Source organism: Marmota flaviventris, chromosome 7 (genome assembly GCF_047511675.1).
Source record: "Marmota flaviventris isolate mMarFla1 chromosome 7, mMarFla1.hap1, whole genome shotgun sequence".
NCBI classification, from domain to species: domain Eukaryota; kingdom Metazoa; phylum Chordata; class Mammalia; order Rodentia; family Sciuridae; genus Marmota; species Marmota flaviventris.
The window spans coordinates 94628543-94646847 of NC_092504.1; the positions used below are offsets into that span (position 1 = coordinate 94628543).

An 18305-nucleotide genomic window follows, 5' to 3' on the forward strand; every position below is an offset into this window, starting at 1 on the left:
TCCAAGGAAGGTGGTGGTGCTTCACAGAGGCAGGGAGTGAGGCTGGAGGGGGAGAGAGACTGCAGGTGAGGGAAAGGCAGGGCCCATGACATTTTTACCTTCAAACCTGAACAAGTGCACTTACTAAATATGGCTCCCCAATTTCTCTCCAATAAATGTAAATGCCTTCCTTCTGAGGCTCCTGCAGGAATGGATTCTGGGGGTGTGCATGTGGCACTCTCATAAGACCTCCCCTGACCTGAAAGCACCATCCATAGATGTTCCTGTTGTTCATGCAGGTGGATGGAACCCCTGCCCCCACTTCCCCTTTCTCCTCTATAAGTTTATAACAGACAGTCAACAGAACTTTTACATTAACTTTTAGGTATACAGTCACCACAGGATACAGAACATTTCAGATTTATGTATTTCTTCCTTATTCAGACATCATGATGATCACCTTGAAAATTAATGTCTGCTAATAATTGGGAAGAGAGCATGTGTCTGTAAAATAACATGTATATGGACAATATTCTATGTGATACAGCTTCCAAGTAAAAAGGTACACAAAGGAGTATGGTTAAGACTGATTTGACATTGCATCTAGACCAGCGGTTTTCAAACAGGGCTGTTTTTTGCATCACAGGGGACGTTTGCAAATGTCTGCAGACATCTCTGGTGTCACAACTGTTGAGATGCTAGTGGGTAGAAACAGAGATGATGCTTATATTCTGTAAGGCACTAGTCAGTTCTTCACAGCAAAGAATTTCTGGCCCAAAATGTCAATAGTGTAGAATTTGAGAAAGTGTGATCTAGGTGAACCTGTCACTACTTGCCTTGCAGCCTCACACAGAGCAGATGCTTAGTAAAGTACTGCAGAAAAGAAACACACAACTGAAAAGGCCCTCCTGATAAAGAAAGACTGAGAGCAGCTTTTTGAATGCCTACATTTTGTAGGAAAATGGGATTTACAATCTCTTTGTAAACTGAAAGTTCACCCATAGCCACTCTTTTTTTTTAATATTTATTTTTTAGTTGTAGTTGGACACAATATCTTTACTTATTTATTTTTATGTGGTGTTGGGGATCGAACTCAGGGCCTCGCGTGTGCTAGGTGAGCACTCTACCACTGAGCCACAACCCCATCCCGACCCATAGCTATTCTTTACAAGGAAAACTATTAGAAGGGACACTGCAAGAAAACCTCTGGGAAAAAAAAGACCTCACAATTGTCTCTCTTTCCCTCTTTCCCATCTTTCTAATGAAGAGATTCTAAAATAAATAGGTAAATAAATTTAATTGCAAAAGCACTTTAAATTCTCAGCGAACAACGAGAGGCCTAAGGACAACTTGTAACGGCCAGGTTCTGTGAGCTCTAAGTTCCTCCTTTTCTTTCAACTTCATTAAGTGCTTAATAAATATGTGTGGAATTAATGAATAAAAATAAATGGCTGGGTGAAATAATGTACTCTGGCTAAAGGGATAATGATCAATCGTCCACATTTATACTTGACTTGCTTTATTATTAGTTGCTCATATAACTACACTTTTCATCAAGTATTCAACTCCTTGATGCAGATGCGGTTCAACAAGAAAGTCTAATGCCCATGAAGTTGTTTCAGTTCTGAACTATTTTGTGACTGGGAGGCAGGAAAGTTTCTGAGTGGGTGGAAGCATCACATGAGAAGGAGGCATGAAGACTGGGCATAAATGGAGATATAAACTTTTTTATTAGTCAATAAACTTACAACAAAGTTAATGCCACATATTTGTTAGTACCAAGAATGTTACTTAGCCACAAAATACTGGAGCCAGAGAAGTAAAAAGCTCATAAAACTGTACAGGACTTTATAGCTTTTCTCATAACATTAATTCTTATAATTCTTACGTAGTTATCATCAGTATCAGGGCTGACTTCAATTACCCTTCAGCTGTACATATACATAAACACACACGTGTGTGACAAACGGGACAGACACGTGTGTTAAAGAGTGCTGGATGGGACTTTCTGGTACTGAGCATACTTCCCCTACCTACCCCGGCCTCTCTCTCCTGTCTTTTCTCCAATTCCCATTCTCCATGCCTTATTTCATCACTGTCCTCCCATGTCCCGGCCCCTTGTCTTCCTGCCTCCACAACCTCAAGTGTGCACATTCTAAATAAGAGGCTCAGTGCGAAACAGTCCTCTGTAGGATGAAGAACCTCTGGTCCTGTGAGAAAAGCCAGTTACTTCCTCTCTTCGAGCTTTAGTTTCCTCACAGGCATTACACATTTTTATCCACTAGGGTAGTTATGAATATTAAAAGTGATATTGGGTGTCACACACCTGGCAAATTGTTGGTGCTGAATAGATTCTAATTCCTTTTTTTATTGGTGTTCCTCATTTTTAAAAAAATTTTATTTATTTTTTGTGTGGTGCTGCGGATCGAACCCAGTGCCTAACACATGCTAGGCAAGTGTTCTACCACTGACCTCCAGCTCCAGTCCCCTATGCTCCTGATTTTTCACCCAGGTGGTAAAGGGTTGAAGCCACGACTGTTGTAATGGTTCATTTTTGGTGTTAACTTGAATGGACTAAGAGATGCCTAGAGAGCTAGGACAGAATTATTTCTGGGTGTATCTGTCAGGGTGTTTCCAGAAGAGCTTGGCATGTGAGTCAATGAACTGAGGGGAAGATCTGCCCTTAATGTTGGCAGGCACCAAGGAGAAAAAGGCAGAGAGAAAATTCTGTACCCAGCCCTCAGAAGGTAGGATACTCCTCTTCTGCTCTTGGACATCAGAACTCCAGGATCCTCAGCCTTTGGACTCCAAGACTTATACCAGCAATCTTCCCCCTACCCCTTGTTTCTCAAGCCTACCATCTTGGACTGTCACACCACCATCTTCTCTGGTTCTGAGGCTTCTGGACTTAGAATGAGCCATGCTGCCAGCATCTCTGAGTCTATATTTTGCCATGGGGACTATACCTTCCTCCCTCCCTCCCTTCCTATCTATCCATCCATCCATTGATCTATCTTCGCCTGTTGGTCCTGTCTCTCTGGAGAATCTGGAGTAATGCAACTGCAGCCTCCTTCTGAGGACTCAAGATACTGCATTTCCCTGTCTAATTACCTTTAACAGGGAAAACACCTTTCATTCCATAACTAGAGCTAAAAGTCTCAAAATGAAGACATGACCATGGGTGAGTTTCACTTGAAAGGTAAAGAGTAGCATCACAATGCTTTTTCTTTTGTTATAGAACAATGATAAGAAATTAGAAAGGCCTGGGCCTAGAAGTGAGATAGATATAAGAAAAGGAAAGAAACAGAATCCAAGGCTGGTAAAACCAAAGATAAATTCCCTGACACTGCAATTTTGCTGAGGGACAGCTCTGTTGAACATCTACTAACAAAAACATACCAATAAAAAAATTGAAAGGATGCACACTCCTACTGGGGAGAGTGTTGGTAACTTTTTGTCTAGGTTTTGAATTACTGAATATATAAAAACTTTTATAAATGACTGAACTCCAATTGACAAAAAAACTATCCTCAGTCAATTTATGAAACATGGCACCATATTATAAAAATCAAACTCAACCTAACTTAGAGAAAGACATTCTCCATTAATTCACCTAACAACAGAAGAGCATGAAGATGGCAAAGGAGCACCCAAGCACCCCACCAACATATCACGAAGCCAAGCATTCCAAGAAGGGCCAACACACATGACTGTACTGCACAGATAGGGTGTGGGGGACTTTCAAGTTTTCAATAGAGTACTTACATATAATTCCTCATTCAATCCCTAGAAGACCTTATGAATATTTCTGTATTTTTACACATTAGGATAACGAGGTTTAGAAGGGTTGAGTAAATCTATTCAAATCCTACATAGCTTGTCACACTGTCTGAATCTGAACTCGTGATCTTAAATGACATCCTATACAATCCATATACTCATTACCTGTTTATTTCCCGTAAATCTGTACAGAGCCCAAATCAAGCATTTGTTTCAAAATCTTATTAAGGTTTCAGAGAGTAAGCAATATAGGAACTTTTTAAGATGATCAAGCATTAATAAAAAATTCTTAGCTGAGGCTAAAAAGATTTTATTATTTAATGGAAATGCTGGCAAAGTTTGAAAACCTGTCACTTTTATTGCTATGAGACAAATTGCTCTTTAAAAATTATAATACTCATGTGAACACATCTGCTTAGGGGCAAAGGCAAATTTTACTCATTTAAAGCAATTCTTTGGTTTTGCTCCTAGAAAATTGAATCTTTGAGAATCCACATAGTAGGATACTATAAACTTACTTTGACCTGAGGGTAGGATTTCTTGTTCTTCTCACTAGATGCACCAGGAAGTCCGCCATGGGATGGGCCTTCACAAACATAACGGAAACGAAATCCTCTCTGCAAAGGTGAATACACAGCCAATAAGTTTTGAGAAATACTTACTAAAAATGAGAGAAACAAAGTTACTCACAAATTTCTAATGTTCATGTGTACCACATTAAAAAAATATGAAACAATGAGAACATGGGAAATGAAAATTACTTTCCCCAAATTATCATGACTACCATATTAACTGGTACCTGTGCACTGAGCTGTGGCACCTGGGTTCTCCTCCCCTGCTGCACAGATTCGGACAGTGAAGTACTGGAGTTCAAGCTTTTGGATGTGATGTGCTATGGCTTGTCTGAATTAGACATTCATTTCAAATTGCTGCTGCCAAGCTCTGAACTTTGCCATATTTAGTAAGTTATGCTTCTTTGATTGTTACTTAAAGGAATTCCTTTATCTGCTCTGACTACATTTTGTTTGGAGTGAAGGATGACACAAATATTGATTGCATCAGTATTGTAGAACACACTTTATGCTACACTCTGCATCTGGTGGGCTTCTCTCTCCCATTCAGAAGATCAGATCTTTTATGATTATTCATGTAATTGAGCTCAAGCTTGAATACTAACTGACTTGAATGAATCCAAAACCAGATAGTTCCTTATACTATCTGATCAAGAAATTTTACAGATGTGGTTAATCAATAAAGTGTCAGCTGAAAGCCTTTTCTATGTGAATTATTGGGGACTGATAAATACCTAAGTGCCATGTTTTTCCATCTGTACATATGAGAAGACTGTGCTAGACCATCTTTAATGTCTCCAGTTCTAACAGTTTGTAATTTATAAAAGTAACTTAACTATACTTACACATGTTCATATACAGAGAAAAAGAAAAGTATGCAAATATTAAGAAATATTTCATTGTATTTTCTGAAACACTCAGCTTTAAAATGAATAATTCAATTGATGGTAGTGTTAGTTGTTTATGACTATATAATAACTCAACTGTATGGGTTTTTCTTTTTCGATTTCACCTTTCAATGAAAAGAACAATTTGCTGCCATAATTTAAGAAACATCTTCATCTTTCATTACTTTTATTGTGGGGCAGGTGCCTCATACTCAAGTGTTGATCATTAGTCATCAGGAACTCCCATGCTCACTATTTGCTGGTGAGGGTTTCTGCCTTACGTACTCACACATTACAGATCTGCAGCCAACATGAAGGTTTTAATGACTTTGAGCTCATAGACCAAAGTAAAATCTTTGTCTCCATAGACTGTACTACAGTTCATTATGCCTACTAGGGTCTTACAATCTTTAAGTGGTCCAGTGCCTTGCACTTACTTAAATCTCTACAATTGCATCTGCAACTGTCTCTAAATTCTCTGAGGACTTCCTGATTTCCAAAGAAAATTGGTCCTTAGATGAGAAAGGCCCAAAATAAATTCCCTAGTCTGGGAAAGTCCTCAAGGCCTACATGGGATACTCAACTCATCAAAGTAAGACCTAAAGCAACTCCTCCAATATGGTTCCATAGGAGACCCCAAACCTGAATACCGGTAGAGCCTTCAAGGTGAGTTTTTAGGGGCAATTCATCTGTTTCACTTCTCATAAAATTCAAATTAAAAAATGAACTACAAATTCAGCTCTACATCTTTTGGAAGCAACAGTAATAAGATTTCTAAAAGCATGAGAAAATAAGAGCATGTACTTCAGTTAGTCTCCAGAACTGGTTAACCATGAAGATAGATATTTACTTGACTGCTAATCAATTCAAACACAACTTCACTTTTAAAACTGTATTAGATAATTAACACCAAATAAAAGCACAACAGAACTGGGTATTCTGAAGATTAGTAGTCTATGCTATGACTCATCACCATCAGAGCAGGGGAAAACCTGTACCACAAAGGCCCCAAAGAAAAAGAACATTTTCTAACTTTAAAAAATAATAATAAAAAAATAATTTATTATCTTTAATCATAAAGTTCCCTTGGGGCAGTTGAAAAAATATATACATATACATTTTTTCTTATTGACAGAGGTATCAAATTGACTGTAAGTAAATAGTCAAGGCTTTGTAATTTTAAAGACACTTAAAAGATATTATTCTTAGTAGCAAAAGAGCATCTAAAGATCAACGAAAAGCAATTTGTAACTTGAGGATGGAAATTTATAATTTTTATTTCAGGAAGATAGATGTTTTCAAATGTATTGTCTAGATATATTTGTGATTCTAAATTTCTGAGATTAAAGATTTGCCAATCCACAGCCATTCATCTCAGTAACTCCATTTGCTCAAAATGAGTCACTGACCTCAAAGGCAGGGCTACATTCATCCAGTCAGAAAGCCTGACTTAAACACAACCTGCTTACTTTCACTGTAGTCAGATATCAAAACAATACCACTTTGATAAACAAACACATTGCTTTACTCACATGAGTTTTTATATAGTCACACATAATGAATTGTTTTGAATTCTGGAATGACATTAACTCTTCAAACAAATCATAAATGTCCAATTTTTCTTTGTGATCATTGCGCCCCAAGAAGGAATTATATGTTAAAAATTTATTATAGTGCTATCCTTATAAAAATAGGTATTTAAAAAATACTTTGGTGTGCAGAAAAATTTTAGTTGGCTTAACAGTTCCATGGATTACTAAATTTTACAAATAGAATTTTTCTGGATGCTGGATTCCTGTGTAAAATTTCAGGGGATAAAATTCCTCTGAATGGTTGTTTAAGAGAACAGGTGAATTCATGCGAGAAATCACTGGTACAAGAATTGGACATGGAGGTAAAGCAAAAGAAAATGCTTTTGGTAAACTGTGGAGTCAGGATGTGCCATTTGTAAACAACTAGAACAATGCCCCAAAGTTTCTCATGGAATTCCTGTCCCCACAACAAAACCTTTCATCTAATTTCAACCTTGTAAGGATAGTCTGGTTTTCATTAAGATATTCATATTCTTTAAATTCTGACCAAATCTATTACATATATGATGCCATGATTCTGGAAACCACAAATGCAGTGGTTGCTTTATATAGCTCTTGACATTTAAGTTCTTACATTTATTAAATGTTACTCAATATAAAAGTGCTACACTCATTCACCTGGGTTACCTCAAAGAACACTTAGGAAAGATATTGGGTAATATAACTGCAGGAGGACAGCTATATGTATGCTTAGTTTCACACAGATATGATAAGCACATCCGTTCAGAGATTTAGTGACTGTCATTCTGTGGGAGACTATACTGTTACTTTTATCCCCTAATAATTGAAATGTCCTATGGGCAAATATAAAAGATTCTCTTTCCTCCTATTTCACAGCACTGGAGCCAGGCAGTTTCCAATAAATATTCATGCACACAGCTGAGACATGGTTTTGAGGCCATTTCCATTTTCAAGCTATCCTCTATAAAATCTAATGTTCAGAGGAAGAGCCCAATAAGACAAAATGTTCCTCTCTTTGCTGCAAAGAGACTGAGTCTAAAGCTAACACCAGAGGGAAAGGAATTCAACAATCCATTCTAATACTTTACCTCTGCCTGATACTTTAAGGCCTTAAGTTACATGTTCCACAGATAAGAGAAAAAGTCGAAACTATGAAAGCACGGAGGAAGGTTAAGAAATACTATTCATGAGTGGACATGATTGATAAATTTAACTCAAAGGCTGTGAACTGCATGTATTTCTTTATCAGTGAAAATGATTGGAAATAACCTATGCCTTTCCTGGTAGTGCTGATAAACTAAGCTGCCAGAGACAGCAGACTACATAAGGATCTATAATTAACTGGAGTTCCACAGAACTATGCACTGAGGTTCAAGACTGTTTAAAGAATGACTAAGAGCAATGTAAAGTGGATGAACAAAGTGTTACATAATTTGGCAGGTTTGATCTTCCAGATAAGCTACTTCCTTCATAAAATTTATTTACCATTGTTTACTATTATGTAATGCTTAATATTAGATGTAGGGCTCTAACATTTCAGAAAAAGTCCCATCCCTTTCATCTTCTTACCTGTTTAGGTTGCTCTAATATTTGAAGGTATGGGCCATCTGCTAAAAACAAAAACAACAAACAGAAACCAAAAGAAACTGTGAGGCTTCTCAAATGTGGTATAAAATGTAAAGCAAGTCAAAAACTGAAATTATGTTTGTAAATTGAGGTTTCAAATCACTTTTGTAATTAAATTCCAAGACATAATTTCTCTTCCTCATTTGAACTATTAAATTTCCAATATTACCCTTATTTTAATAGTAGTTTTACAGTTCTAGAGAGCCACAATAAATGAATGTTTGCTGATTGACTATGGCACACTGCCCAACTCAACTAAGGGTGCCCAGATGGGCAGGCATGGGAAGTCAATAAACTCCGCCATCTTGTCTCCCAGCACAGCATTTTTAAAAAACACGAACATCAATTACATGCAGCAATCGCTTTCTGGGTGTTATGACATGTTATTTTTCCTTCACATCACTGGATGCTGACTTTTAGTCCTTATGGGCTCAATGTGAAATTAAGGATGGAGCTAGCAATCTACACATGTGAAAGACGCAAAAGATGATCCCAGGCCAGCTGTTTCTCCTTACGCTACGTTTCTGTACTTTTCCCTTACCTGAATCTGGCCTTCATTATCTGACTAGTTTGTTCTTCCTTTCCCCCTAATAATTTAATTTTGTCTACAAGACATTGTGAATTTTTCTTATTAATCTGTAGCTCTGGACGTTTATATGGAATTTCTTAGTATTGTGCTATCATATGAACTCTTTCTAAATAAACACCACGAGCATTTAGAAAACACTGAAAATAATTTCATTGAAGTTAGGTGCATACCAATTAATAACTATAAAAACACAACAAAAGCTACAGGCTTAATCCATAGCCCAACTATCTGACCTGAAAATTCCTGAAATTCAGATGATAATCAGGACCTCTGAGAGCATAAATATAAATTTGCTCAAAGTGAGAAAGTCACTAAGCACCATAACTGGTTTTTATGTCAAAAGTACCATAACCCATAGCGTTGGAATAAATTGTGACGTATGGAATTTCATATTTGTTTGAATATAAATAAGGATGTTTGGTATTAAAAACATTCTAGAAGAATACTTCTGTGTCCATTTGAATCTTCACTGTTTCTACTGCTAGAAGCTTAAATACTTATTTTGGATAAATCAATTTGCGAAAAAGAGATAAATCTGGTTGAAATTTAAAATAAAATAAAAATTAACAGAATTTTTTGTCTTTTCAGCATTTTGTTGAATCAGGATAAAACTAAAGAACTGTAGAGAAAAGGATATAATTATTTTGTTAGTATTCAAGAAATTTATAAGTCAGCTGAAAAATGACTGAATTTGAAATGAAATATAGATAAGAAAGGAAAAATCGGGTGTCACTGGCCAATATGGTATGTATCAGATTACTTTCTTTTTGTTTGTATGAAATTAATCCCTTAACATTTTAAACTACTTTTAGAAAATAATCTTAAAATTTAAAAAAATGGCATGAATTTAATTTTTGCTAAGGAAATAACACTGATTAGAAATAAAAATATTTTCACACCACTAATATACAGCCTGTAGGACAATGTAACAGATATGGAAATATTTCCTGTAGAATGTTAAAAGAACACCTTAAGAAAAGAGCTCTCTAAGAAAGCAATATTTGGATAAGATGTCATGGGAAATATATAGAACTGGAAGCACATTTACATTAAACTTCAAGTCTCTCCCTTCTTGTTAGCTCTCCTAAAAATACTTTCAGTTTTGGTGTTAGTTTTTCTAAAGGACTTAATCTTCTTTAAATATGTGAAATTCCAAGTGAAATGGCTCCATTTTTCTCTTTCAGAGAACACATTTAAAGTTAAATCAACTAGAAAATTAGATTCGATATGCACATACTTGTTTTAAGGCCAACTTTCTTTTGGACATGTTTCTGTGCCATGAAAGCGGCATCCCACTGTGCATAGAAATTTAAGTTATAGTAGAGTGTTACAAAACTAACAGTTGTCCCATATCCCATAGTTTTCAACAAGGAGCAGATTTACCAATGGTTTTAGATTTCTAGAAATCCAGAAGACTGAAAAAAAAATCCATATTAAAATTCAAGTTAATATTAATTTAGAGAGCCTCCCTAACCCCTTTAAAATTTGAATGAAACATCTCATGTATCTTGGACTATAAAAACAGAACTATGTGACTGGAATAAAGAGGAGGAAATATCCAGAAAAGATGATGGTAATACCAATCAGAAAATAAAATTTCAGAGATAATTTTGAGAGCTTTTCCAATATTACAGCAAAATAATTTCTACAACATGAAGCTCTGACACAGAATATTCACTGAGATGGTATTTTGATAATCTTACTTCTATGTCTATAAACCTAAAGGAAAAAAAAAAAACACTTAAAGAAAGATCTTCCTCAAGATAGCTGTTTGGTGTTTACAAGGTATTAAATAGAAATGTGTATATTTCCTGAGGGAAGAATCAAGTTCTTACATTTTCAATAAAATATTAATACTAAGAAAAATACTTTGAACCCCAGAATAAAAAAGTTGACAGGAAACACAGATGCTACTAAGCCATTCATTTGTTCACAAGAAGCTGACCTAGAACTCAAACTGGACAGCACTTCACAAGACCACAGATACTGTAGCCTGAAAAGTATGTTGGGGGTAAAGACAAAAGGACCTCTACCAATATAACTTCTGCTAGTGAAGGTCAAGTGTGGCAGATTGACTGTTCCCTCCCATAAACTCCAGAAATATTAAAGATACAAATGCAGAGAAACATTCTGATCTAAAGCATTAATGGCGAGTACCAGAGTCACCACAGTAATTTTAAGTGACAATGATAAAAACAGGATTATGTCTCCCCATGAGACAAGCAAATCCACAGTAAACAAAACACTTGCTGTCCACGCCAGTGATTACCAAACTTTCTGGTACACAATCTCTGTAATTCATCCACACTGATTCTGAACATCTGTTCAGTCCCACAGATGTGAGGGGTGAAACAAAATAGAGCCCTCAAACCATGCTTATGCACAAATCAGTAAAAAAGAGGCCAGATGAGGTTGAATGTTTTATTACATATGAGATTAAACAATTTGTGAATTCAGATAACGAACATAGTCATGTTCTGAGGGAAGATTATTATTGTAAATTTTGTCCAATTGGCCAGAATGCAAAGCTAAAAAAGATTTTTAAAAAGATTTTTTTTTTTTACTGAGTTGATCTTTATGATGTTTCCTTTGGCTGGCAGGCATACAACAGATTGTCTCATATATATATATATATGTTTTTAGAACAGAGCTGAGGAGTACAGACCACTTTGCATGAGTGTGGGACAAAACAGAGGAATTTAAAAAAGAACTGAGATAGTAAAATTGGGAGAAAAGGGAAATCCTTATATTGAGAAAAGAAAATCCTCTGAATTGTCCTAGCAGACAGAGCAACTGTGGTTGCTAATATAATAGATAAGTGAGGTGAAACAATTTTGTGCAATTATATGTTGAGAAAAATGTAATGAAAGATGGGTTTTTAAAACATAAATCACTGTTTCCTTTCTATTCATATACCGAATTTCTAAGACTATTAGCAAAGCTTGAATTTTTTTTTTTTAAGTGAAAGTAAAACAATAAGGCAAAGGTGATAGCTTTCTTACCTGTAGGCAGTGGCATCTCTGGGGGAAATAATTCTGGATTAAATATAGTATGAGGCAAAGGATTCAAATGAAATATCTGTAAAGAAAAAATTACAAATTATGTAATCATTACTTTTCCAACATTATATTAAGAAAATAATGTTGATATACCTAAAAATTACAAAAATGAAAACTCAATGAAAAAAACAAAGCCTGAAAATATTTAAAATCAAGATTTAAAAGAAAACCTTATAAGACTAATTAAACTCTTATGTGTGTGGAATTTGCAAAATGAAGAGAATGAGAAGGATAAGTAGCCAGAAATCCCAAAGGCAAGGCTCTGGCTTGCTTACTAGTACATCTTCAGAGTCAAGCATATGCTTATCACAGAGTGGGTGCTTAATAAATATTCCAATCCAGGGGCATTTAACTAGTGAGCCACATCCTCAGACCATGTTTTGAGACAAGGTCTTGCTAAGATGCTCAGAGGCTCACTAAGTTGATGAAGTTTGCCTTGGACTTGCAATTTTCATGCCTCAGCCTTCCAAGCTGCTTTGACTTTAGAATTCTGACATCTAGACTATAAAAGATAAATGTGTGTTTGTTCTAAGCTACAAGTGGGTGGTCAGTACTTACAGCGGCAACACAAAATTAAAACAGTAGGCACACAGTATATTTAGAGGAAATTAAATTCTATCTTGATAAGTTACTACTTATTTGGATGATTTGGAGCTAGTACTTTCTTAGAAATATAAGAATATAACCCTGGGTTGGGGCTGTGGCTCAGTGGCAGAGCACTTGCCTAGCATGTGTGAGGCACTGGATTCAATTCTCAGCACCACATTAAAAAAAATAAACAAATAAAGGCATTCTGTCCATTTACAACTACAAAAAAAAAAATTTTTTTAAAGAATGTAAATATTGCTTTAATGATGACAAATATATCTCTAATCTAGCCACTCAATTTCAAGGCCTGAAAGAATTATTGACAGCAGCTCTGGAACAATATCAGATAACTAAAAAGAGAATTTTTCAGTCCAAGAAGCAGATAATTTTCTAAGGTAATAATTATTATTCCAGCCGGGCACAGTGGCTCATGCCTGTAATACCTATAATCCTAACAGCTCATGAAGCTGAGGCAGGAGGACATGAGCTCAAAGCCAGCCTCAGCAACTTAGAGGGGTTCTAAGTAACTTAGTGCGTCCCTGTTTCAAAATAAAATATAAGGAATGAGGTATGAAACTCACAGTGGTTAAGTGTCCCTGGGTTCAATCCCTGGTACCCAAAACAAAACAAAACAAAGAAACTTATTTTCCATTTAGTGCACATCTGTTTGAAATGTTTGTGGATAACATCGAAACCAACCGTACTTCAGTTTTTATGACAGGTAGGCAAGTATGCTGGATATCAATAATTTTCTTTAATAGAGAGTACCCTGTTCTTATTGGTAAATTACTGAAGGCTTTTGGGTACTTAAGAACCTAGTCAAATCAAGAGTAAGAGAAGCAGTATTTAAATAAATAACACTTTAGTCTAGTTGTTAGGGTTGCAAATTTTCAATTGAGGAACAAAAAGTGTGCTCCACTTCAATGCTTCAGAGTAAATCTCATTAATGCTATTCACTGTTTGCTGAAAAGGAAATACAGGAATAAGAAAACACATTCTACAAAGAGGGGCCCCACCTTACCAGTATCAGAGCAGAAAGGCTGACCTAGAAGAAAAAATTTCCTTTCCTATGGGCCTGGAGGTGGCTAAAATGGCTAAACTGATAGCAAAAGCACGAAAAGATAACACTGTGTTGTGCTGCAGCTTCTAGTATCAGATCGGGGTAGAGAGCAAACTCCAGCACACACAAATGAAACACAGAGGATATCTCATCAAGGACATGTAAACCTTAGGAAACACAAGCCATGAAGCTCAAGACAAGAAAACAACAATAGCGAACAGAAACAAAACAAAACAAAAATGCCAACAAAAAATCTTCAAGGTCCTCTCCCCTCAAAAATGGAACTACAAGAATATGCTCCACCCTTGTTGCTAAGGAGCACTAAATTGCCTACATAAGAAACTTTCAAAATGAATGTTTTCAGCAGGTTTTACTCTTGTGTGGCATAAAGGACCATCTATTATTGATAAGATTTCCTGAATAGAGACAGGAAAGCCTGGTTTAAAAACCAAGCAGAAACAACCCTCATGCTGGTTAGAGTTTGCCTTTAATTGTTAGAAATCACATATTAAAAGTGAAAGGTAAAACAAAGGGTTTTGATAATATGAGTAGCCAAATGTCTTTCATTCTGCAATCAAAGAAAATGTTCCTAGATTTACCTAATATTGCCATTTTTGCAACAAAATTGGAAAAGAGCATCCTAATGTGGAAAGCTACTCATTCTTCCTAAATCAATCAGAATATTACATCAAGATTAATGACTACGTATTTACCAGGGTGTAGGCCCTTCAATAGACGAATGGATAAAAAAAATGTGGCATTTATACACAATGGAGTATTACTCTGCATTAAAAAATGACAAAATCATAGAATTTGCAGGGAAATGGATGGCATTAGAGCAGATTTTGATAAGTGAAGCTAGCCAATCCCTAAAAAACAAATGCCAAATGTCTTCTTTGATATAAGGAGAGTAACTAAGAACAGAGTAGGGACGAAGAGCATGAGAAGAAGATTAACATTAAACAGGGATGAGAGGTGGGAGGGAAAGGGAGAGAGAAGGGAAATTGCATGGAAATGGAAGGAGACCCTCAGGGTTATACAAAAGTACATAAAAGAGGAAGTGAGGGGAAAGGGAAAAATAATACAAGGGGGAGAAATGAATGACAGTAGAGAGGGTAGAGAGAGAAGAGGGGAGGGGAGGGGGGATAGTAGAGGATAGGAAAGGCAGCAGAACACAACAGACACTAGTATGGCAATATGTAAATCAATGGATGTGTAACTGATGTAATTCTGCAATCTGTATATGGGGTAAAAATGGGAGTTCATAACCCATTCGAATCAAAGTGTGAAATATGATATATCAAGAAATTTGTAATGTTTTGAACAACCAACAATAAAAAATTAAAAAAAAAAAAAGATTAATGACTACGGGGGTGGGGGGGTTGGGGGGTGATGGAGGTGTGGCTCATCGGTAGAGCACTCGCCTAGCATGTATAAGGCCTTGGGTTTGATCCATAAATAATATAAAGGTATTGTGTCCAACGACAACTAAAAAACAAATATTTTTTTAAAAAAAGATTAATGACTGCTCTAAGTCTACTTTAAGGGAACAACACAAGATTCCTTAAAACTTTTCACTTTTGGTTCTGTTTTCTGGCTGATTCTGTGCATGAGTAATTTTGGGAAATCCATTGTTTTAGATGATTGCCATTACAATTTAAATGAGAAATGATAATGAATATTGGACCAGCATGTCCTGGTACCTGCTGTTCTCTCTCCTGGTCTATCCTAAAAAATTACATCTTTTAAATCTCAGCTTTTATAGACCTCTTTGGAAAGTCCTCCCTAACTGTACATCCCCAAGATAGCATCCAGTAATCCGTCTCAACATTTCAGTCCAGCTCTGTGCAGATCACTACTACTATAGCATTTATTACCCTATGGAAACAATTTCTCCATCCCTCTTATTAGAATGGCAGCTTTCTGAGACTAGACTCTATGTACCACTTATTTGGTTTTCTGTTTGTTTTGGTATTGGCCATTTTTACCCAGAGGTGCTTATTACTGAGCTGCATCCCAGACCTTTTTATTTTATTTTGAGACAGGGTCTGGCTAAGTTGCTGGACTGGCCACAAACTTGTGATCCTCCTGTCTCAGCTTCCTGAGTCACTGGGACTATAGGCATGTACCACCATGCCCAGATATATTACTTATTTTTGTATCTCTACTACATCAAAGTTCTGGTACATAAAAATGCTTCAGGAGCATAATAAATAGAAGAAAGAGAAAGAAGCAAAGTGTTAGTAACAAGCAAAGATTTGTTGGAATCTTTCAAAGTAAAAAGTTAGGGAAAAACAAAAAGAACACTGGTATCCCTTCATACTGCTAATTTAGTAAGAACAAACAGTTTTGTGCTCCCAAAGCATGTTATTTAAACATGTAATATTTAAAACCCCAGTGCATGTGGGGCTTTCTATTTTTCAAATGAAAAGTGAGGATGGGGGTGCTTCATAAGTGATTTTTCACTTAGAAGAACTGATTAGTAGCAGTCAACACTTACATAATGATCTTCAAATTCTAAGTCCAAAAGGTTCTTTTCAACTACACCACTCTGGCTCCTCAGTAGAAGAGTTTTACTACATATTTTTTATATATATGGAATTTTAAATATATATATTAGTGGGCTATAATGAACTGAATTATGTTAAACTTAAATGTAAAAATGTTTAATTTCTGTTTGCTGGAACTTATGGATGTGCCTTTATTTGGAAATAACATTCTTTCAGATAAACAAGATAAGATGAAGTCAGATTAGATAAGGGTGGGCTCTAAATCCAATGTCTGATACCTTTTTAAGAAAAGAGAATCATTGTTACTGCTAATTTCTACTAACATTTGTTTAAAATGGGAGTTCAGAATAGATACACTTTTAATTCGAATTTCAACTGTCTTTGCACTAAATAAAATTCATCATATTCTTTAAAAAAAAAAAGACAGAGAGAGAGAGATTCGGATGCAGAGACACAGTAGACACACGAAGCGGGGAAGGGGCATGTGACAATAGAGGCAGAGATTGCTGGAATGCATCCGGGAGCCAAGGAATGCCATGGAGTGAGAGCATCAGAGAGGCTACCTCAGAGTCACAGAACCAGTCCTCCTCAGAGTATCCAGAAGGAACCAACCCTGCCAACACCTCGATTTCAACCTCTAGCCTCACAAACTGTGAGACTCTTTTCTGTTGTTTCAAGTCGCAGATTTGTGATAATTAGTTCCGGTAACCCTAGGAAACTAAGGGCTATTGTTTTAACTACAACATCAACAATATTTATACAATAAGACTTAGTAGTTTAAGTGACTCATTTTGTATGACATGTCTTCTCTAACCTTACCTGGAAGGACAGGGAAACTGAAGAAAAAATTTAAAAGAAATAGTTACTAATTTTAGAGTTATATTGATATTGAATTACTATGTTTGCCTGTATACATTTTGAAAAGTGAATCCATTTAAATGAAATTAAAAAATAAAAAAAAATTAACAGTAAGATGGTAACACTTACTTGTTCAGGCATTCCCCCATATGGATTGTTTCCTGCCATTCTGGAGCTGTATAATAAAACAAAACAAAACTGTAACACTGGGGTGAACCTTAAAAATTCCATCAACATGATATGCTAAACTGTAAATTCTATTAAGATTAAACACAATCCTTTTAAAGACCTTTAGAAGGAGGACATGGTATAGTTCCCCTTTGATATCTAAATCTAACAGCAGGGCGATTGCATAATTAAGGAATTGCCACTTATGCATGATACAGAACTTCTTGCTGAGCTCACACAGTGTCCTGAGTTTGGTACAACTGGTCTACATCCTCTCTATAAAAACTATGCATACTTGAGGCCATTTCTTTGTATCACCCTCTAAACTTCAAGAATTTACAGTTTTGGCTTTTATGTATATTATTTTTTGGCCCTCATGAACTCTGTGATGTTCTAGAACTGTCTCCAAATTTTCTGCAAGTCACCCCAGTTGAGAAGTTCAAAGGGCCTGATCAGAGTTTTGCATAGCACCGCTGAGGACGGCTACAGTCTGCCAGGCTCTGTCTTCTATTGCATTCCGTCGAAGCCATTTTCCTGCCACTGTCAAAGTGGAATAGAAACTCTGTAATATCAAAAGTATAATTAAATACACAAAAATAAGAGCCCTTCTTATCAAGGCTATGGATCTCAACTTATTTAACTCCAGCCAGGTATTAATACACTGCAGGCCCTAGCAATCTTGTTTGACGCTGGGAGTCCTGATAACATGAAAATGATCGGATAAAGATAGTACCTAAAATCACGTATCATTAGGGATTTACTTAATTCAGAGATATCCTTTCATTATTTTAAATATAGGTTATTTAGTTGAAATTTATTTAGATCAAGTTTAAGTTACGTGACATGAAAAAGGTGTTTTCAAAAGCAAATATTAATTTCTGAGACAAATTTACAATTTTTTCCACAAAGCCTTATAAAGCACGAAAGGGCACCTGGGACTGCAGCTGAGAATGTTGTCTACCAACAAGTGCTCTCTCCTGTTCCACAGCAGAAGGGGTGGAGGAGGGACTGTGACAGTTCAGCAAGAATTGCCCCATACTTCCCGGGTTAGAGATGGCCATTTGACAAAATGCTCA

At 36.1% G+C, this 18305-nt stretch overlaps 1 protein-coding gene across 2 annotated transcripts in view; it reads right to left on the bottom strand.

Moving 5' to 3' along the window:
- Nfkb1 (nuclear factor kappa B subunit 1) overlaps positions 1-18305 on the bottom strand; it is a 115821-nt gene that overhangs the window by 76558 nt on the left and 20958 nt on the right. Inside the window, exons 2-5 of one of the 2 annotated variants that reach the window (XM_027935367.2) lie at positions 17191-17236; positions 11989-12064; positions 8341-8381; positions 4278-4376 (exon numbers count right to left, since the gene is read on the bottom strand). In XM_027935367.2, the coding sequence (XP_027791168.2) occupies positions 4278-4376; positions 8341-8381; positions 11989-12064; positions 17191-17229 (255 nt within the window). In that variant the 5' untranslated portion in view covers positions 17230-17236. The remainder of the gene's footprint in view (positions 1-4277; positions 4377-8340; positions 8382-11988; positions 12065-17190; positions 17237-18305) is intronic. The other variant, XM_027935368.2, reaches the window with a different exon arrangement.